Consider the following 22,669-nt stretch of genomic DNA (forward strand, 5'->3'; position numbering starts at 1 on the left):
TAACCTCTACTCAGCCTACAGCACCCTGTGATTAATGTATCTTCTTAATGCTTCAGGTATGTTTTAATTTACCTTCACTTCATCACCAGACTTTGATTCATTGTGTGGTTTAGTCAAATTTTCTTAAATATGTACACTTTGGTTTTGATTCTCTTAGTAGCCTTTATAAAGCTTACATGGCATACGAAATACATATCAGTTTTTACAGTAGAATAACATCCCTTTTTTTCTTCCTTTTATGTTTTCTTTTCTTATGTGCCACTCAGGCTACTTGACTGCTGTCACCAGATAGTTTTTAATTGTTATGATATATAACTATTTTTCTTCATTCTTCTGAGGATATTATATGGTTTTGTTAATTTTAGAATATCAAAAATATAGTAGCAATATTTTATTAGTCATTCCTGATTTATTTAAAACACGACATATGTAAGGAGTCCTGGAACGTATCTCTTACGTATATTGGGGATTTACTTACTCTACATGTCGTGATTTTTATTGTGTTAATATCACAGATTCCACATGTCCAGTTGCAGGGTATATTGGGGGGGGGGGGGAATTTAGTTTGATTAGAGCAGCATTTCCAAACATTTTATTCATTTATGTATGTTCCAAAAATAATTTTTTGTGCACTTTTTTTTTTTTTTTTTTTTTTGTATCTCATCTTCAATCCTTTAATGACTAGATGCATATATGCATTGTCACATGTGGGTCATTACTTATATGTGTGTCACATATAAATAATGTGTCTACTTATAAGCAACTATCTTGAAATCTTCAAATAGGTATTGCCGTACTGTGATAGCTTTGAAAATTCATGACTATTAATGGGTGTTGGCCAGCTGGGTGCATACAAAATCCAAAGTTGATAAAACCGAATCTTGTGATATATAGATGACTCTCATCAACCAGTGCAATGCCACCACTTTGCTTATTGGAGGCTTGAAGTGTGGAACCCATGTTCAGTCTCCAGAGCTAAGTTCCTGTCAACCCTTCCCCATCTCTTCCATCATGCAGTATGACTGATGACTTTTGAGTTTATGATGAACATCGTGGCAAGATCCAGTCTTCCTTCCATTTCGAGGGTACAGCTCTAAAACAGTGTTCGCAGGCTGGCCGCTAGTTAGTACACCTGACTGAACCTATTGGTAACTCTCTTATACACTAGCTGATCCGGAAGGAGGCTTCCGGATCAGCTAGTGTATAATCTTGCTACCTCTATTCTGCCAGATAGTGACTGGAGGGGGTCCGAGTAGTGTGTATGCGGGGAGCATTGTCGAGGCCACGTTATGTCAAGGATCTGGGTATATTCTTATCCTGTGTGTGCCATACAAAAAATTTCATTACTTCTTACAGCGTGTCCCTCCCACTTTTTCTTACTATTGAATACACCATGAATTGTCAAACTAATAGAGTAAGCTTATCTGCGAAAAGATCTAAACCTCCCAAACACTTTCAAATTCATTTCACAAATATACGTGGTCTCAATTCTAATCTCAATGATGTCCATTTCCACTTGCAATCTGCCAAACCCCATGTACTTTTTCTGACAGAATCTCAGTTATCGGTTGATTCAACTACTGCTCATCTCAGTTGCCCAAATTACTCACTGTATGATTCCTTTCGCCTAAAAGGTGGTACTTGTGCATATGTCCGTTCCGATATTTCCGGTCAGAGACTTGTTAATTTGGAATCTCCTCTTTTTGATCTTCTCTGGCTCAAAATCTCTTTACCATATTGTGTCAAATTCATCTGTTGTCTCTGCCATTCTCCCAACTACACTAATCACTTGGAGCTCTTTGACTTCCTCCCTTTGCTACTTGACTTTCTCCAGTCCAACTTTCCTAACGGTGAGGTAATTTTTCTTGGTGATTTTAATGTTCACAACTCCAGCTGGCTTCCGCTTTCTAGTCACACCAACCCAGCTGGTTGAGATGCTGAGGCTTTTGCAATTACTAATGACCTTGCACAGATTGTTCATTTACCTACAAGAATACCTGACAATCCTAACCGTACAGCCAACACGCTTGATCTTTTTCTCACAAACAACAATTCTAAGTACACTGTTGAAGTGAGAGGTCCTTTAGGCATCTCAGATCACAACTTGGTGATTGTCTCTTCTCCAGTGGAGCCTCTATCTCATGGCTATTCCCAACCTTGTATTGTTCGGCATTACAAGAATGCAAAATGGGATGATCTGCGAGATTTCCTTTCTTCTTTTTCTTGGTCTGATTACTGTTTCAAAACTTCTGATGTCAACATTTACTCAGATCGTGTCAGTGAAATTATTCTTGCAGGAATGGAATCCTTTATCCCACACTCCATTTTAAAATTTCGTCCTTTATCTAAACCTTGGTTTTCCAATAAATGTGCTAAGGCTGTTCAAGAGAAGAATGTTGCATATCGTAATTGGCTTGTTTCTAATTCTTCGGTTTTATTTTCTGCCTACACCAAAGCCCGCAACAATTGTAAAGCAGTTATTAATCAGTCCAAACTAGATTTTGAACAGGCTAAATGTAAAAAACTTGCTTCTTGCCCTAATGGTAGCCAAGCATTCTGGTCTCTTGCCAAAGCTATTGGCTGCAACTTTTGCCCATCTCTGCTCCCACCTCTGTCCAAACCAGATGGTTCTGTTGTCAATTCAGCCAAGGATGAAGCTGACCTGCTAGCATCCCATTTTTCTTCCACTCATGTATAAATGATCTTGGTAAAACACCTCCCACCATTCCCAACACGCTCCATTCAATGCCTTCTGTGGTCTTCTTTCAAAAGGATGTCAGAAGGATTTTGATGAATCTTGATGCTAAGAGAGCTCCAGGTCACGATGGTATTTCTTCACATGTTCTCAAAACCTGTGCTCCTGAACTTACTGCTGTTCTTTGCCGACTTTTTTCGCTTTCTTATTCCAAAGGTGTTTTTCTTTCTGCTTGAAAATTGCTCATATCCAGCCAGTTCCTAAAAAGGGGGACAAATCCCTCCCATCCAATTATTGTCCCATTTCAATTACTTCTACTCTTTCTAAAGTAATGGAGAAATTAATTAACCGCCAAGTCTTAAACTACTTAGAAACCTGTCTGATCAATGATTGCCAGTATGGATTCCGTCAATGTCGATCCACTGGTGATATTCTGGCTTACGTTACCCATTTATGGACTAATTCAATGGAAAAGTTTGGTGAAACACAAGCAGTTGCTCTTGATATCTCAAAGGCTTTCAATCATGTTTGGCATAAAGGTCTTCTAAACAAGTTTCCATCTTATGGTTTGCCAACTATTTTTTGTAATTGGTTATCCAGTTTTCTCTCTGATCGCTCACTGAGGGTGATGGTAGTTGGCTGTCTGTCTTCTAATTTTTCCACTAATGCTGGTGTCTCCCAAGGTTCAATTCTTTCCCCCACTCTTTTCCTCTTTTATATTAATGACCTTCTTCCGTTGACTGGAAATCCTATCCATAGTTTTGCCGATGATAGCACATTGCATTCCACTTTCCATTTTGAGAAACCTTGCCCTGCTCAATCAGCTTCAACTTATCGAAAATCTGCTACCAATTCCTTAAATGCTGATCTCCAGGTAATTCTCCAGTGGGGCAAAGACAACTTAGTTGATTTCAATCCTTCTAAAATTCAGCCTTGTCTTATATCTCAGAAAAATGATTCTTCTGCTCCAATGCTTATCTTTGATGATACTCCAATTTCTAGGCAAAATGATATATCTGTTTTAGAGATTACCCTGACTTCTAATCTCTCTTGCCCCAAGCACATTACAAATATTGCTCCCTCTGCATCTACAAAACTTGGTTTTCTTTTTCACTCATGGCATTACTTTTCTTCCAAACAGCTATTCACTCTGTACAAATTGCAAATCCGCCATACCATGGAATGTTGGCCCCACATTTGGGGTGGTGCCTCCAAAACCTCTCTCAGGCTTCTTGATTTCGTTCAGAAAATGGCAGTTAGGTTAATTAATGATTCGTCTCTAACAGAGTCTTTCCACTCGCTGTCTCATAAAAAGGTAAAGTGCAGCCATTATCAACCCACTGCAGGATGGAAGCCTCCTCAACAATTCATGCTGAGGGAAATGGACCATAATCTGCCATGCTGGTCCAGTGCGGGTTGGCAGATCGACCGTATTCAGCAGTCGGGGGCTTGAACCCCGGTCTACTCAAAGAGCCTGTGCTACTGCATTCCCGCTCCAGACCACTCGCCTACGGAGGCCGCTGTCTCCTAGACGTACTGTTTCTGCTGCATGCCTCTTTTACAGATATTTCCATGGGCACAGTTCTTCCGAATTGGCTTCTATAATGCCCACTCTCTCTTTCAAAACAGGCCGAACATGTGCCGCCACCAGCCAAAATCCATTTACTCTCTAACTTCAAACTCACAGAAAAAACTTTTCATCTTCCTCGTTTATTCATTCAACTGCCATTTTCTGGAACAACCTTCCTTCATATGTATTTCCTGAAAATTACAGTCTACAGAAGTTCAAGTCCAATGTCAACAAATATCTTCTTTCTTCTTCTCGACCTCCAACCCAAGCATGGTACCAAGTATTATAGCTTCTAATAACTCTCGTGTTTCGGGTTTACATAAAAAAAAAATAAATAAAAAAAATAAAAAATATATATTTCTGCATTGAAATACAAAATATTCATAAGCTTATTTAATTTTCATGATTTGATTTGCATTTTGTTTGAAGTAAAAATAAAACATTAAGTTTTGGGTGTGAAATGTTTATTAAATTTCAAAATTCTCCAAAGAAACTCTCTCCAGAGAGTCTACTACTATTGAAACTTGCCTGCATATGCACAGTCGCATTCCAAGAATCACTCTGGAAAAGTTAAGTTGAATTCAAATGCAGCAGGAGCAGTTTCCTTTTCTTTAAGCCACAAACATCTAAACAACAGTAAGAAATAAGGAAGATTTGGTGTACTTGAGCATAAGCTTAACCAAGGCAGTCTGAAATTTTTGACTGTCTGAAACTTTTTTGTTAATTCGTAGAATTAACAAAAAAAGAGGATGGCACTTGATAACATATGCTAATGCTTGAAGGCACTTATTTTCTTCTGAAATCAAGAAAAAAACTTCCGTAATATATCTGACAGTAAAATAAGGAACTACTTGCTAAATCAAAACTTGCAATTTCTTCTAGAGAGGAGTGTAAATTATGCAGCAGTTACAGCATGGATTTGTTAATCTTTTCTTACTAATTAGATTGGATACTATGATGGAGTAACAAAGGAACTAGATGTAAAGAATAATTCTTATATCATATACTTGGATTTCAGGCAAATTGATACTGTTGCACATAAAAGACTGCTTTACGAATTGGAGCAATGGTGGCATTAAGGGCAAATTACCGCTGTGGATAAAGGGATGGTTAAGTGGGAGAAGATAGGGAGTGGTTATCAACGGACATTAATCTTCATGGACTAATGTCATTTATTCAGTTCCCCATCCCAGGGATCAGTGCTATGCCCATTGTTGTTTTCTATATTTATTAATGATATTGAAAAAGGTATATTAAGCTTAATGTTCTAAGTTTATAATTGATGAAAAGGTTGGCGGGATGGTTAATGACAGCAATCAAGGTATGTTATTGCAAAAAGGTCAAAAAAAAATTAGGCAGTGGGCTGAGAAATAGCAAAAGAATATTAACATTGACAAATGCTAGGTAATGCTTATGGTGATTGCAGTGATCAGTTTCAGTGAAGTGTGATTAATGTACCAACAGTGTAGTACATTAATTGCACTGTGGATAATAAGAGAATGAAAAAGACTTGGAATTAATTGTGCAGTCAGCTATGACAGTCTGTCAAGTCAGCTCAAGGAGCTTTGTCAATGATATACAATAATTTTGATAGCAGAAATACAGAAGTGATTATTCCATTGTACAAAGCAATAGTGGTCAACTCTTGAGTATTGCATACAGGTCTGATGGCCACATTTTAGGAAGAATGTAGAACTGCTGGAATGAGTGCAAAGAAGGGCAATGCGATTGGTGAGAGAAACAGAGATTCTTACCAAGAGAGGCTTCAGTTCTGCAAATTGCACCATCTGAAAAGAGAGTGGGCTGACTAAGGTTTTTAAGGCTTATCAATAATGATGGCATTTTTCCTTTTGTTCAGATTGCATACACACACACACACACATTAGGGGACATAAATTCAAACTGAAGAAGGATGGGTGCAGGTTATATGTACATAAGTTTGCCCTCTGCCAGTGGGCAGTTGATTATAGGAACAAAATTCCATCTTTTGTGGCGGTGGAGAATGGTCTGAATAAATTCAAGGAAGAACTGATCAAATTATTGGGGATGGGTTTTTAAGGCTTATCAATAATGATGGCATTTTTCTTTTTGTTCAGATTGCACACACACACACATTAGGGGACATAAATTCAAACTGAAGAAGGATGGGTGCAGGTTATATGTACATAAGTTTGCCCTCTGCCAGTGGGCAGTTGATTATAGGAACAAAATTCCATCTTTTGTGGTGGTGGTGGTGAATGGTCTGAATAAATTCAAGGAAGAACTAATCAAATTATTGGGGATGGGATGGGCAGGCAAAATGTTTCTTTTTTTTTTTTCTTTGCTAATACTATTAAATGTATGGTCATACCAGTACTGTGGTGGTGGTGCATGACCTTGATTGCAAATGGCATTAAACAGTTCTAGTATCTCTTAACTTCCTAGAATCAAATTTGAAGCTAAAATGTATTATGTATGTAAAATGTATATATCATCTTGGTTGCTGCTTTGGCTACAACAAAAAGAAATCTCTCTCTCTCTCTCGCACGCGCGCACACACACACAGCTACTCATATGAATATCACTTGATACATTCTTGATTATGTTATAGGAGTTTTTAAACCCTTGGTTCACATTATTTAATAAATTGAACACACCTGAAATGTAATGTTTATGTTTATATTACCAATCTTGTTTTAATATAAAAGCTATCTCCGGAAATACGAATGGCTTATTTTCCATATTCCTCACACTGATGCCATTTTGTCTCTAGACTTGAATGGGAAAAACGATAACCTATATTGGATGGAAGCACATGTTCTTTGCTTCCTTTGGTGGTATGCTTGGCATAAACTTACATGTTTCTTATAAATGTATGACATTTAATTCAGTTGAATAGTTTGAGGCTTTCTGCCTCAAATCTCATTTGCAGGGGATCCTCATTATCCGAGGATAATTGCACAAATTAATATTAATTGAGTGAGCAGTATCATATGGTACTGCAAGACTCACTTAAGTTTTAGCCGAGTGGTCAGTTAAATTCACCAGGCAATGCACCCATTTGATATGTTCTGGGGAGAACACTAGTTCCAGAAAATTCCACTTAAAACGGGGACCAATTTTTTGTAATGTGTATTTTTTACTTTTACATAGTAAAAAATAGATTAAAGGAACTGAAAAAGGAGACAATTATTTTATTTGACATTTTTTATTGGGACTGAAAAATGAAACAATTATTTTATACTTTTTTTATTATAATGTGTTGAACATCGTAAAGTTTATTGAAGGTATACTATTTTACAGTTCTATTAATAAAGAATGAATCCAGAATTTGTTTTTTTGCCATATTTTTTCAGATAAAATTATGTCATACCATTTAGTTATGTCTTTAACTTCGTGCTTAACTTTTGCATGATCATGAAGAGGGTCATTCTCACAAAAATATTCAAGTGCTTGGTCAATTTTCTGAGTGGTTTCCTTTAATTCTTTAATTTTCAAATCCTTATTCTCTGGTAATTCAATTGCGTCATCATTTTCGGTTTCCTCTTCTTCTGTTGGTACCTGGACTAATTCTGCTAGCTCCTCATTTGTAAATGGTTTTGCACTTGATTCAAGCAGTAGTACGATATCTTCATCATAAACTTTGTTGAATCCCACTTCTTTTGCAAGACTTTCAATTTCATTTTGTAACCCGGTTACAATGCATTCTTCATATTCATGAACAGTGTCAGGGTATAATTTTTTCCATGAGCTATTCATTAATCTACACGAAATTTCTTTTCAAGCTTCTCCAATCATACTGTGCAGAATATTAAAACTTTTCCAGAAATCATCCACATTATTTTCATTATACTTGTATCAGTTTCAGAAATTAACTTTCTAAATGTAAATCGAAGGTAATAAGCCTTCAAAACAGCAGTAACTCCTTGGTCCGTGGATTGCATTACTTGATGTCATTTGTGGCAGTAAAAATATAATTTTAACATTAGGGCACAAGTCATTGTCAGCTTCAATGTTATGAGCTGTGGCATTGTCTACAATAAGAAGGACCTTGAACTCTATATTTGAACCCTTGCAATATTTTTTTACTTCAGGCACAAAGAAATGAATAAACCAATCATGAAATATTTCTTTCTTAATCCACACTTTTTGTTGGGACTTCCATTTCACTTGTAGCGAACTTTTTGGTATGTTTTTTAAAGCTCTTGGATTTCCACTCCTGTAGACAAGTAAAGGCTTTAGTTTTTTGTCGCTGTTTGCATTTCTGCCAAAAAATAAAGTTATGCAATCTCTTGACATCTTGAAACCAGGTGCTGCCTTTTCTATGATTGATATGTACATCTTTGACGGCATTCACTTCCAATTTAATCCGGTTTCATTAACGTTAAAAATTTGTTTAGGACAATATTGTCCCTCTTCAATGAGTCTTTTAAATTCTAAAGGATAAGATTCCACAGCTTTTGAATCTGTGCCAGCAGCTTCTCCTTGAATTTTGACATTTTTGAATCCGTACCGTTTTTGGAATTAATGAAACCAACCTTTAGAAGCTACAGAATTTTGGCTACATTCTCTCAATTCTCTTTCTGTATATCCTCGGGTGATGCCATGTCTCTCTTTCCTCATATGAGCATTATGGATCCTCAAGCAGTCTGAGGGTTACAAGTTTGTCGTTGAAGGGTCCATGGCCCATTATTTAACCTCAGAATGCTGGATCACATTCTTCCCTCCGCTTTCCATATCTCCTTCATTAATTAGGATGGTGTGAATTGTTGTTTCCGGGATCTCAAGGGAATGCGTGATATTGATTACTTGTTCTCCAATTCTTTTACAATGTATAACTTCTAATTTAACATCTAAACCATAACTTTTTTTTTTTTTTTTTTTTTTTCCCGTGATGTTTTATCCTCAGCACTTCACTTTGTTTAATAAAAATAAGAAAACCAAGAATTCACTTAATGTAAAAATTATCGAAAATAACAGACGCAAATACTACAAGCAAGAGTAAACGAGAAACTGACCATAGGTAGATTGAGTCGAGTCAACAGGATACAAGTGCTTCAAATTTGAACACCTCTGATATATTTTTAAAGCACATTTCTGGAGGTCACCATCATAAAACAATAAAAACAATTTGCAGTTTTTGGTTTATTGCCCTCTTTTGTTTGTACATTGTATAAATGGGTAGTAAACTCGATCTTATTGCATTTGCGATATTACCGATAGCTGGAATTCAGTGTGTTTACATCATTATGGTGAAGTGCGTTTCCCCTTCACTGAAATCTTCAATCATATAATAAACATTAAATAAACTTTTAAACTTGTAAACTTTTTACACCTCTGTATATCACTTGCGCATGTCATATTAGTTCCACTTTGTGCATACATAGATACAATATAATAGTATCTATGTGCCTTACATAGATACTATTATATTTTTTATGTTTTCGTATTTTTTTAATGTATTATTTGTAACCTTGTAACTATAGGGACTCGGACAATGAATACTCGAATATCAGGGACCCCCCTGTATATATAAACTTTGTAGAAAATATAAAGCATCAAGATATCAGTAATTTAATGGACTTTTATCACATGGTGCTGATGTTTTACTATGAATTCTTTAAGAAATTTTTGTATTGCCTTAAATTATGCTTTCTCCCTTCCCTCTCCTGCAAAGATACCACTTCTGCACCTTCTCCTTTACAAGCTGAACGGTTTGGTCATCAAGTTAGCAGTGCTATTGGTAAAGGCCTTGGCGATAATTGGAGTCAGGTGAGTGTGGTCTTCTTACAAATTTCATATGTAATATTGTGCTGCATGGATCACTGGAAATTTGCATGCAAAAATTATGAAGCTGTCCAGTACCGTTCGTTGGGGGGGGGGGGACCTTGGACTATACACTGCCGACAACCCAAAAGGGAAAAGTATCTATAACACTGAACAGAAAATTTTGGCTCTTATCTTGTTACGGGCATGAAAGTAGTTTTACTTGATAGATTTTGGGGTGCTAAACACAGAAATAGTGCTTAAAATGGCAGATTGGCTCTTGTTTCGGAAAAAAGTAGTTTTTTATATTTGTGCAAGGTATTTTTTATTTATGTGGTAGTAAGACGTAGCTACGAACATACCATGTATCAAACATGGGACCTTTTTTTCACTTCTCGCTTATATTCAGAGCATCCCTTTTCATCATCCAACAATAATCAGAACACAATGGCACTCCATTTACTTTTGTATCTTTGTTCCATTGCTGTGATGTCTTGGTGGAAATGCTCACCATGTTCATCACTGATGGCACCACAGTTTGTGGGAAGAAATCCAGGTGTGATGCAAGAAGTGCATCTTCAATAACATGTTGCACCCCAGTTTTTAATAAGAAGTAAAGTGTATTTAGTGTCAATCAGCACCAGGGGTTTCTCGCATCTCCGTGTTCCTTTCATTGTAGGTGTAACAGTTCACTGTAAAGGCCAGAGATTTAAAAGTGTATGGATCATGTATATGTGTCCATTTAGCCGTTGGGCCCCTGATGGGACCCAACATTGCCCGCACTTGGCCCCGTGGAGGCAGACCAGGTACCCAGTAGCTCTATATTTTACTCTGGCAGGCCCTGCCACCTAGTTTCCCGAGATTTCAGTGGCTAGGGATTTCCCGAGATTTCAGTGGCCTATGTAAAAAAAAAAGAAAAGGTGCGGGATGCTAGAATTGAAGGCCAAATGTTGTTGATTGCAGTTCAGTTTTCGTGATTAAATTTAGACATACGCTGGTGTATAGATAGAGTAGGGGAGGAGACTGAAGGCTGGGGGAAAGTTAGAAGTATGGGGGTGACAGAGAAGATGTCCCTTGGTGGTCAGTGAGGCATGCCCGTGCCTCACCAGGAGAAGAGAGGAGCAGCAGGGGGGGGGGAGACAGTTGTCTCTTCCCAATGCCAGGGAGTGTGAATTAAAGTGAGCCAGGCTAGGGCCCAGTTTGGATTACCCATTGGTGCATTGTCAACAAGGTTTATTGTCCTACGTTGGTAGTTGGTCTAAATCTTGTTATTGTCATGTCAGGTCGAATGTTGTACTTCAGCTGATGATCTCGTTCCTGTGCTTGGTCTCATCTGGGTTGTTGGTCACATTCAGGAGTTGTCATGTCCTCTATTATTATTGGTCCACATCCTTGGGATACGGCATTGGGTTTTATTTTCATTGTTGTCTATTTCTTGTTACTACTGTAGCTCTTCTTCTCATGAAGAGGTGTTGCACATACTTTGAGGAGTCCAGGGGGTGGTGTTCCCAGTCCTGGGATATGTAAGCAAGCTGTGTGATGAAGTTCCCATGCAGGTCCTCATAATTTGGGCATTGGTGCATCAGGTGATGCCATATCTCTATTTCCCCACATGAGCATTGTGGGTCCTCAAGCAGTCCGAGGGCTACAAGTTTGTCGTTGAAGGGTCTGTGGCCTGTTAGAAAATATGTTGAGTATAGTCCTGGTTGGAATCAGGGTGGTGATTTTAGATAGAATTTGTCGACATTGGGTAGGAACTTATGTGTTCTCTCTCCATTGGTTGAGGTTGTCCAACAGTTTTGCCATTCCTGTTTCCGATGAATCGCCAGTTGGATCTTTTCTCAAGAAGTAATGAGATCTTCCACAAGCTGCCTATAGTTGCTGGCTTTAACATTTCCTAGAAAACCAGCCGGAAACATTTAGAGAGGCTTTCCATGCTGATTTCTCACCATCACTAAGAACACATTTGAAATGTTCGTCTTTGAAAAGTTCGAAGTGAGTGGTCCTGCATTCACATATTTGTATATATTCTCTGTACTAAGTCTTGGGAATTTGTCTTGCAAATATGTGAATGCAAGACCACTCACTTCGAAAGCCTTCTTGAAATTTTTCACGAGCCACAGTTGATGTGGAGTGGTGGATGCAAAACTTTATTTGTATCTACCAGAGGTTCAAATGCTAAGTTCTTCATTCCAGGTGTTAATGATTTTAGTTGAGACCAACTCCTCTTCTCATAGTGCATATCTTTGGCATGACTTCCCACTTGCAGAGAAAACAACAATACTTAGTGTACCCTTTTTTAGTCCTAATAAAATGGCAATTACCTTTAAATCACCACATATATGCCACTCATACTTCTGAGAATGCACACTTTAGAGGACGTTCTCCATGTTTCCGTACGTTTCTTATTTGTGGATGTCACACACAAGAGGTATTGAAGGCATCATATTTCCATAATAACACAGTCTTAAGGCTAACCTTAGAAGCGTCTATAAATAGCCGCCATTTTTCCGGAATGTGCTTCATGTTCATTGCTGCCATTAGACCATCAGCATTCTTACAAACAGTGAGTTCACCTTCTATTTGATAGAATTTATCATAGCCTTTATTTTGAAGTATGAAATGTTGTCACTTTCACAGAATGATCTAGAAGATTCCACTGGTGTAGCCTTGAGGCCAAAAGCTCTGCCTTATTCTTTGGCAGTTTGATCTCCTGAGGACATTAAGCTCACTTTGAGTGATCTTATGTGGTTCAAAGGATAAAGGTTTGGATAAAATGATGTATCTCTTGGCATGGATGGCTGCTGTACTTCTTTGTGTATATGAAGTTAATGTTCATCAGTGTCTTCATCTTCATCAGATTGTATAGAAAAATGATCGGATGGTTTAGGAATAGGTAGTATTTCACTGTGAGGCCAGGGATGAATTGCAGATGGTATATGGCACACTATGGCTGTAGATGCCGATGCACCTAATAAATCCCCAAACAAACAGGCAGATGGTATATTTGGGTACATCACTGTCCACTTTTTATTCATTGTCATCCCTTTTCTAATAGGAGGCACCATACAGAAGTAACAGTCTCTGACGTGATTTGTTGATTCCCTCCATATCGTGGGCACTGCGAAAAGCATAAACATCCCTTTCGGTTCATCCACTGGTTGAATTTTGATGAACAGGTAGTGCATCATATGTGTGAAGCCCAGTTCTTGTCTCGGTTGCCTACTTTACCACCCAAAGTACAAGAAGTAGGCCTTCAAAAACTTCATGAATCCGGAAAAATACATTCCTTCTGTGGCCGCAACTCGGTCCCTATCTCAGAATTTGACAGTTGACAGCCATTACAGATGCTATTGCAAACACTTTCATTGGTTTCACTTTCCCCAACGTCAACATACAACATGAGGTATGAGGTATGAGGTATATTGAGGGTCTAGCGGCTCCTGGGATTTCTCCCATCTCCGCGAATGTTCTATGTATCGGTGACAGTACCCTGTCAAAGCCAGAGATTTAGAAGTGTGTGGGTCATGAGTAGTGTTATATGTTGTGCCCATTGTTTATCCGGCTTATTGGCCGCCAGGCCCCTAATGGGACCAGACGTTGTCCATACCTCGCCACGTGGAGGCTAGCCGGGTGTTACCATTGAGTCAATTGTACTCTGGCTGGTCCTGCCACTTACTTTCCTGGGATTTTAGTGGCTAGGACCTAAAATAAAATTGGAACGACCGCGGTTGATTTTAAATCACTTACATTAAAGCACTAATATGGGGTTGACGCTGAAAGCCTGTTTCTGAAGTGCCTAAAAGGTTGGGCGAAATTTTTTGGTGTATTTAAATTTGGACGTGTAGGGCTATACGCTGTGCAAGAAAAAGTGCTGGGAGGAGAGAATGAAGGCTGGTGGGTGAAATAGGAAGAAGAGGGTCGATAGGGTAGGTGACTCCCAATTTTTCAGTGAGGCATGCCCATGCCCCACCAGAGGGAAGAAATGGTGTGGCAGGGAAGAGAGGCGACAGCAAGCCGTCACCTCCCACCCCTGCCGGGTGTGGGAGTAAAAGAATTGCACTGCACAAGAGAGTGCAGAGCATAGAGCCAATATGGCTCCGTTGAGGCAGCAACTTGGAGTTCTCTATCTTCGGTGGTCTTCTCTGTCATTGGTAGCCATATTTTTCCTCAGCTATGAACACTGGTCAGGTCCATTGTTGGTCTGTTAGCTATGGCTCTGGTTCTCTTCATCATGGGAAGATCCACAGCTCCATGGGGTTATTCTTGCGATCGCTGGTTTTAGATGATTAGTAGTAAGCAGGTTCCTGGGCGAGGTTCTCCTTGAGTCCTCTCCACGCATGTTCTGTGTTTTTTTTTTTTTTTTTTTTTTACCTTCTGTAGATGGCTATCAATGTTTTACGCCTACCAAATAGTTTTTGGGCATATTCCTTTAGTTCCCTGTATTCCTCAAGTGAGTCCAATAGATGTGATTCCAAGTTCTTGGGGAGGTAGTGTATTGCAGTGATCAGTCTGCACCTGAGGTCCTCATAATGGGTGCAATCATACATAATGTGCTCCCAGCACTCAAGCTCCCCACAGGCACATCTCGGATCCACCTCAATCCCCAGCGCTGCCAGCTTGGCTGTAAAGGCCCCGTGACCAGTCAATAAATAGGCGGTGTATAAGCCAGGATGAAACCAAGTTGGGGGACTGGGGTACATCCTGTCGATGTTCGGAATGAATTTCCTGGTGATATTTCCCTTATTTGAGTTGGCCCAGCGCTCCTGCCAAACTTGCATCAGGTGTTTTTGCAGCCTTGTCTTTTCATTTTTTTGTGGTGCATTAACGTCCACAGTATAGCCATGGTATGTACAAGGTATTCCTTTCTCTATGTGGTAGTTCATTCCCCTACGCATGATCTCTAAGTCAAGGGGAAGAGCTCCGGCCAAGACCTGCAGCGCGTGGGTACTGGTTGTCCTACAAGCACGTGTAACTGTCAGTAGGATTGTTCTTTGCGTTGCATCAAGGATGCGTCGGTTTACTACAGTTCCTGTTTTGGAAAACCATATTGCTGCGTAAGTGATGATCGGTAGGAAGGTTGTTTTATAAAGTGATGATCGGTAGGAAGGTTGTTTTATCAGAGCCAAAATCTTTTGATTTTGGCTCTGATATAAGTTAGATGGTGTTTAAAAGTAAGATTACCATCCAGTATAACTCCTAAATATTTTAACTGGGTCACTAATTTTATTGTGGTAGGTCCCACCTTTATTTGTGGCGGTCTACGTATATCAAGCTTGCCTTTTAGCAGGACGGAGGACGTCTTTGTTGTTGATATCGTCAGGCAGTGGGTTCTGGTCCAGTTTTGCAATATCAGCATTGCCTGATTGGCCTTTTCCTCTAGCTGGGCCCGGCTATCTGCAGCAATGGTGAGGACCAAATCATCAGCAAAGGCCTGGGAGCGCACATCACCAAGGTGCAAAGCCAAGAACCCATCCAAAACCATATTCCACAGGAGCGGCCCCAGAACAGAACCCTGGGGACAGCCCCTGTGGACATCACGATTCACTCTACCATAAGGTGCTTCCACGATGATGCGTCTCTCAGAGAGATAAGACCTAATTATGGAATATAAGTTGATCGGCACATGTGCCAGCCTTAGTCTTGCCAGTACACCCGGCCACCAAATGGTGTCGAATGCCCCAGCGAAGTCAACAGAGATGGCTAGAAGATATTTATTATTGCAGTTTGCTGCTGATTCCGATAGGCTACGCAAGGCTTCCACAGTAGACGAACCCTTCTTGAATCCGTATTGCGATGTCTCTGTGAGTTTCACTGCCTGGTAATGCTGATTTATCCTTGTACAGAGTAGTCTTTCAAGCAGTTTGCTTGCAACCGGCAGCAGGGCTATTGGCCGATAGGAGTTTGGCAGGTGGGGTGGTTTGTTCGAATTTTTGGCGATTAATTTTACCTTTGCTGTCTTCCATTTTTTGGGGAAGATGCCCTTAGCCAAGCAGCTGTTATATAGGTGTAAGAGGAGGTCTGGAACGATCTCCACGGTCTTCTTAATAATTTCGGGTTCTAAGTAGTCCAGGCCTGGACATTTATTATTTCTTATCGTGGTTGCCATTTGTTGTAGTTCATCCCGTGTGAAGGGTGGCTCCTGAGTGTCTGTTGAGTAAACTTCATTATCTTGACAGATGATAAGTTGCTCTGGCAGTGATGGCTCTATTGGTTTCGGGAAGATGGCATCCAATATATTGCTTATAGATTGTTGCCACGTGGTGGTATAATCACCTTGTGGTGTCTGGGTGGTTGAAATGACTTCCCCCCTGGGAAGTTTATTCGTCACTATCTTGTATACCACACCCCAGGGTTCGGTGTTCCCTGTTGTGCTTACAAAGGTCTCCCAGGCCTTGCGTTTGCTCTTGACGATCGCATTTGTGTAGCTGTTTCTGGCTTCTCTATATCTTTCCCTTAAAGCTTCAACCTCATGGGCCGGCCATGTACGCCTTGCCCGTTGGAATTGTTTTCTTCTTGTAATTGTTTCCCGTCTGAGCTGTTGAATTTCCAGGGTCCACCACGGGACAGCCCCCCGGATCGGGCTTCTTCTTTTTATTGCTGCGTTGCTGGCTTCTGTTATTATCTTGGTTACTTTAGTTTGGGTTTTATTGGGTTCCTCGAGCTGATTTGTCTCAGTTAGATGTTGGGCCGTTGCTGGTATTAGGATTTCCTTAAAACGTTCCCAATTTGCTTTGCGAATGGCATATCGGCTCTGTATTTGCTTGGATATTGGGGCTCTGTCAAGTGACCTTGCTATCTGATGGGTAATCACTCTGTGATCGGACATTGTCCACGAATCCCGAACAAGCCAATCCTTAATATAGCCTGTGACGTTCCTAGTGGACAGCGTGACGTCGATCGTGGCCTCCCACAGTGTGTTACAGAACGTGGGCAGTTGGTGTGGCCGATTTAGTACCATGATCGGGGAGTTAGAAAGATATTCGTCTAGTATTTGCCCGTTCCGAGTTCCGCTTCTGTCCGCAGTCAGGCTGTGCCAGGTGGGGGATCGGCAATGGACATCTCCCCCTATGATTATTTTCTCGTCCGGGAGCAAGTCTACCAAAACTTGAAGGTATTGTGTAGCTGGGGTAATGTCCTCCCCTGGTCTACAGTACAGTGCCACTATGTAGAACTGGCCTAGTGGCGTCAATACGTGGGCACAAGCTGCCCATGACGAGCATAGTTGTTTAACTTTCGTGACTGTGTAGTCTGGGTTGCGTACCACTACCGCCGCCCAAGGGGTATCTTCCTCTTCGTGTACTATCTTATATGTGATTGGGTATCCACACACCCGTTTAGAGTGGGTGTACGGCTCCTGGAGTATGAGGATGTCTGCATTGATTTCGTCAGCTTTTATCCTTAGCTGTTCTGCCACTGCTCTGGCTCTTTGTGCATTTTGTTGGATGATCTCTATTTTGGATGTATTATATTTCTTATTGTTTGTCTCCATAGTTGGTTCTCTTTTGGTATTGACCCTTTGCTTTGATATAGACCGGGCAATTTGGATCTCTGATCGAATGTGTGTATTCCATTTTGGCTGCTTTACAATTGGCACAGGTTGGATCCTGTTCCCTGTTGGGGCAAGTTTTGTACTCATGGCCCTTGCCAGAGCAATGGCCGCAAGTAGGCGTTGTCTGAGTACAGGTGTGGGTTGTGTGTCCGAACTTGCAGCACCGAAAGCATTTCGGCACCGCTGCATGCTCCCGGAACCGGTGGGATCCCCATTCTATATATATTCTGTTGCAGTTTTTCAGCTGTTGCCATGCAGATGGGTCTAGTTCAACTACCCAGTTCCTATTGGTTCCCGATCTGGTACCGGTTGAATACCTTGGTGTTACCGTGCATTTTTTTTGTTCTTCCTGGGCTAAATTCCTTAAATTTCTGGTGACAATTTCAGTTGCTAGTTGTTCAGGCGTTACGTCTTGGTCTACATTAAATATTATAATTGAAGGCCCACGCTTTTTTGGCGGCTCCGCTGTTAGCCCTAACTTGACAAGTTTTGGGTTTTCCATTATTGCCTGTATATCTTCCTTATTTTCTGTTTCTATTATTAGTCCCGTGCTTCTTGTTTTTCTTATTGTTTTAATTCTAGTAGTCCTCAAGTCATCTTTCATCTCTTTCATAAATTTAACCTTCAGTTCTTCGCTGGATTGGACATTTTCAGCGTTTTCCAGGGTTGTCGGTCTGAGAACCACCAAGTTTGGTGTTTTCAAGAGTGGTTGCCTTTTTTCTTGTTGCCCTTCTTCGTTTGGTTGTAACTGGTTTGAGCCATTCCTCAGCGCCTGGACATATGTGGGGGCACGCTGTTGCATTTGATTTGCCCCACATTGTTCGTAGATTTGTATCTTCACGTTTGCCTTTTCATTTTCCAGGAAGGTCTCTATCAGCATGGCTTCCATCTTACTAAAAATGTTTGCAATCCGCGATCTAATACCTGTTGTAATTCTGTTTGATGGTTCTTTGAAAACATTCTCTAATGCTGTCTTCAAGGCTAGAGATTTTTCATACACTGTGCCATCAGGCAAGGTAGGATCCAAGGGAACTTCTGTTGACTTCTCTTCTCTGGTGTCCTTATGAGATGTGGTTTGCATACTTTACAGCTCGCAATCCGTGATGGTCTGAAAGGAGCTCATGCAGCTAATCTCATAAGTAAGTTGCGCCAGGTTGCTGTAGCTGCTTGAACCCCCAAGATTGATGCTATTCTGAAGAGGTGCTGTGGAAAAGGAGCTCTAATTGATCAAGCTACTAGATGGGGCAGTGTTTATTTAATGATCAAACGTCTTTTGTAATTAAAGTCTCTATTTATTGATATGGCAAATCCTGAAATAACTTTATCTGATCATGAATGGGAAGAAGTTGAGTAGCTTGAAAGATTACTTCGCCACCCATATAATGCAACTTCCAAGAGTCTTACTTAACACCTGGATCATTCTACAAAGAATGATCCAGGATACAAAGTCTAATCTTCAAGTTTTCCCAAATTGGTGGTCTCATTGCTGATGGAATCAAACAGTCTATGGAACACAGAGAAACTAATTTAATAGAAAATGATATCTTATTAGCAGCAATTTATGTTGATCCAAATTACAGAATTTTGCTATCAGAGGATTAGGTAGCCAGAGGAAAAGCTGCACTACTTGATTTAAGTGAAAAAATAACAGGATTAAAGCAAGAAGATTATGTGGCCTCCCCTGAGCTTGACACATCACCTTCTTCTTCTAGTTCAGAATTTGATGAATGTGATTTTGAAAAACAGCTTGATCACCAAAAAAAAATAAAAAAGAGATGCATTCAAGCTAGTAATACAAATACCAACAAAGGAGAAGCTGCAGCACTGGAAGCAACCAGTTATGAGAAGTTCCACTTTGATTTCTATCAAGCTTTAACTTTAGTGGAGAAAGTAGGTCGTACATCAAAGTTACATGTGATAGATGCAATAAAAACAGATCCACTAATAGTTCAAGATGCAGCCTTTTGCGTTACTGCTCTACCACCTACCCAAGTCAGTGTTGAAAGGCTGTTTTCAGAACTCACAATAATAAAATCTGATTTACGTGCTTCGATGAAAGAAGATTTGATTGAGTCCATACTGTTTTTGAGAACTAACTCAATCTAAAAGACAATGTATAGTTTAGTTTTAGTTTTTACTAGTTTTTTGCTCTTTTTGTATTAAATAAAATTAAAAATTAGCGTATTAGTGCATTGTATTGAATAAATAATGTTTGTATCAAATATATATTGTGTAATTTCAAATTTGCATTAAATAAAAAAAATATAGCTACAGCCATTTGAATTCTGAATAGTGATTACCATATAATCATAATGTAATCAGAATTCCGTGATTACGGAATTCTGATTACATTATGACAACTGTGATTACACTGTGTCAACTATTGGTTCCTTTATCTGCAAATTCTTAATGTATTTATAATGACTGCTGATAATCAGATCAAGAGTATTACTCCCTCTGGGTGCCCATCGAATATGTTGCTGTAGAAAACAATCCTCCAAGAAATCCACAAACGTCTTGCTAGCATGCGAGTGACCAAACCACAAGTTTCAGTCAATATCTGGAAAGTTAAAATCCTCCATTACAGGACATTCTGTTTTACTTTCCCACTCTATTTCTCTGCACAACTGTTCATTAGTATTTATCAGAGTCATTAGGCCTATAACACACTCTTACTCTGTTTCCCTTTCCCAGTGTTTATGTCACACCAAACTGATTTAACATTGCACTGTCCACCCATGTCAACTGGATTCTCTTCCTTAGATTTTGTGTTTCTAAACTAACAGCATAACTCCCTCCTCCTTTCCTACCCTGTCTTTCCTTTCTGTACATATTGTACTCCCCAAATTCCAATTCTGCACTGCTTATATCTATGTGACACCATGTCTCTGATATCTCAACAATATCTGCCTTTGATGCCTTGATCTGATGACCCTGGTCTGTCAAGTTTTCATATCTTGGTCGATTTTGGATTGTATTGTCCCTCTTCCTGGTAAACTAAAAGGGGTTTTACTTTAAATTCCCTGCAGCATTACCACTCAACAATAAAGTCAACTGATCCTTCGCCACGCTGAAGTCTAGCATGTTTTTTTCTTCTTTCGATATAAAACTTCTTTTAGGAATTCGTTTCCAAAAAAGTCCTGTTTCATCTATGTTAAAAACTTGTTGAGGAGTATAACACCTCTCTTCAATAATTTTAAGAAGTTATTTTTTGAATGTTTTGTCTCCTTCTTGATCTGCACTTACTGCTTCTCCCTGAATTTTAAATCTATTGAGCCAGCCCTTACTAGCTTTAAATGGTTCCATATTTTGTTTTTGTTTTTTCAGCTTTCTGAGCTTTCTTCAGACCATCAGATAGGCTAATTGCTTTTTGTTTAATAATATTTAACTTAACGGAATTGTACGTTGGATATTACTTCAATAAAATTATTTAGAAGTCTCTCCATTTCAATTATAATAGCCAGCCTAGCCATAACTAATTTAGTTGTTTGCAATGGAACAGCTGTCTTTCCCACTGCTAAAATTAATTCTTTATTTTTTTATAATTATTCTTACAGTTGAATCTGCCAGTCCTAAATGATTGCCCACATCTACTTGTCGTTGAACAGAATCGATTCACTTCAAAAATGTATAATTTACTTTTCAAATTCAGTCTTTTTCTTACCTTAGTAGGCTTTGTACCGCATCCAGACATTGTTGCTTTTTAATTCTTATCTGCCATTATTCATCTTCGAAAATGTAACTGCATTGCATTAATTATTATACACTGTTCGAGTAAACTGTCCGTTACCTAACACTGTACTGAGTGATGACTAGACTTCGGATTAATGCATATAATGCAAATATTACAAGCAATATACTTGATCATTTTTTAAAATGTTGATCTCGGAACTACGTAACAAGCCACTGTACTGCAATTAAATTAGCATGGAAAAAATTTTCACTGAGCATGGGAAAATTTTGCAAGTTGGTGTGGGAAACTTTTTAATGCTGTCTTGCTATTCATATTCAAGCTATCGACTACATCAGATGAAACGTTTTCGTTAAACATGCCAAAAATTTAATCTGTATGCTGGTAAAAGAGCATTATAGTGAGTTGTGACAGCGTTACAGTGAGATATGGGTTGTAATATAAGAACAGTATTATAGCAAATCAGCATAGAGCGAACTGCATATTATAACAAGGGCCTGCTGTATTAATTAATCTTCTATCTAATATGGAAAAAGCTATATAACCTAGTTAAAGTCCAAGTGTTTTCCATAAATATATGGAAAGCTTTTAGACTATTCACTGCAGTTACCAGTGTGCTGTCTGCAAAAACACATTAGTGGCCCTGGCACTTTTTAGGTGTGTTAGCGCTTAATGTTTTCACCATGTCCATCTGTCTGTTCATTCATTGCAACAGATCTTTTCCCAGTGGATGGATGTTTATAAAATTTTATATTTAAGTCTTTTAAAAACTTCGTTAAGCCATCCCAAATTTCTTTAAACTGAGACAAATAGAAATATCCAGCAAATATTTTTCCTGTCATTGCTTTTTTCTAAAAATTTTTATGGAAAAAAGAAGTTCATGGATTTAATATACTTTTAATGCAGTATCGTTAGCTTTACCTAGTCTATGCACACTTTGCATGTATGTATTGTTATCTGAGAAGAGAGGTATTGCTTATGAAATGAGACAATGAGAGATAGAGAAGAGAGGCTGAAAAAAAATTGTATGTGAAGAGGCCAAGTTTAGGGAATGTAAGACATATAGAGTTTTATTTTATGTTCTATAAAGTTTTAATCTTAGTCATTAATTGATAAGAAGATATTTACTTTTCACTTCAGTTAATCATAGAAAAAAAAATCCAATTAATTTTAAAGAAGAACCTAGACTTCACCTGAAATGTAGCACATTGCATAAGTTACCTAACTTGGTAATGGAAGTATGTCGTTGAATGTTTAGACATTCTTTAATAAGAAAATTTTCAATCGATTCCACATTTTCAGTGTATATTTTGTTGGTCTCTGGAAATTTTTAAAATCAGTCATAACCCACCACCACCACCACAGAAATCTATTCATATGAATGAAAGTATATTTTGCATATTAGTCTAGAAGGAA

General features: G+C 39.0%; 1 protein-coding gene across 1 annotated transcript in view; it reads left to right on the forward strand.

Moving 5' to 3' along the window:
* The window catches only part of LOC150084658 (uncharacterized), a 350,037-nt gene that overhangs the window by 68,178 nt on the left and 259,190 nt on the right, over positions 1-22,669 (forward strand). The window contains exon 5 of the mRNA XM_090375393.1: positions 9,922-10,016. Within this exon, the coding sequence (XP_090231519.1) occupies positions 9,922-10,016 (95 nt within the window). The remainder of the gene's footprint in view (positions 1-9,921; positions 10,017-22,669) is intronic.

The sequence above is a fragment of the Mastigoproctus giganteus genome, chromosome 6 (assembly GCF_048544385.1).
Source record: "Mastigoproctus giganteus isolate SK-2022 chromosome 6, ASM4854438v1, whole genome shotgun sequence".
Classification (NCBI taxonomy): domain Eukaryota; kingdom Metazoa; phylum Arthropoda; class Arachnida; order Uropygi; family Thelyphonidae; genus Mastigoproctus; species Mastigoproctus giganteus.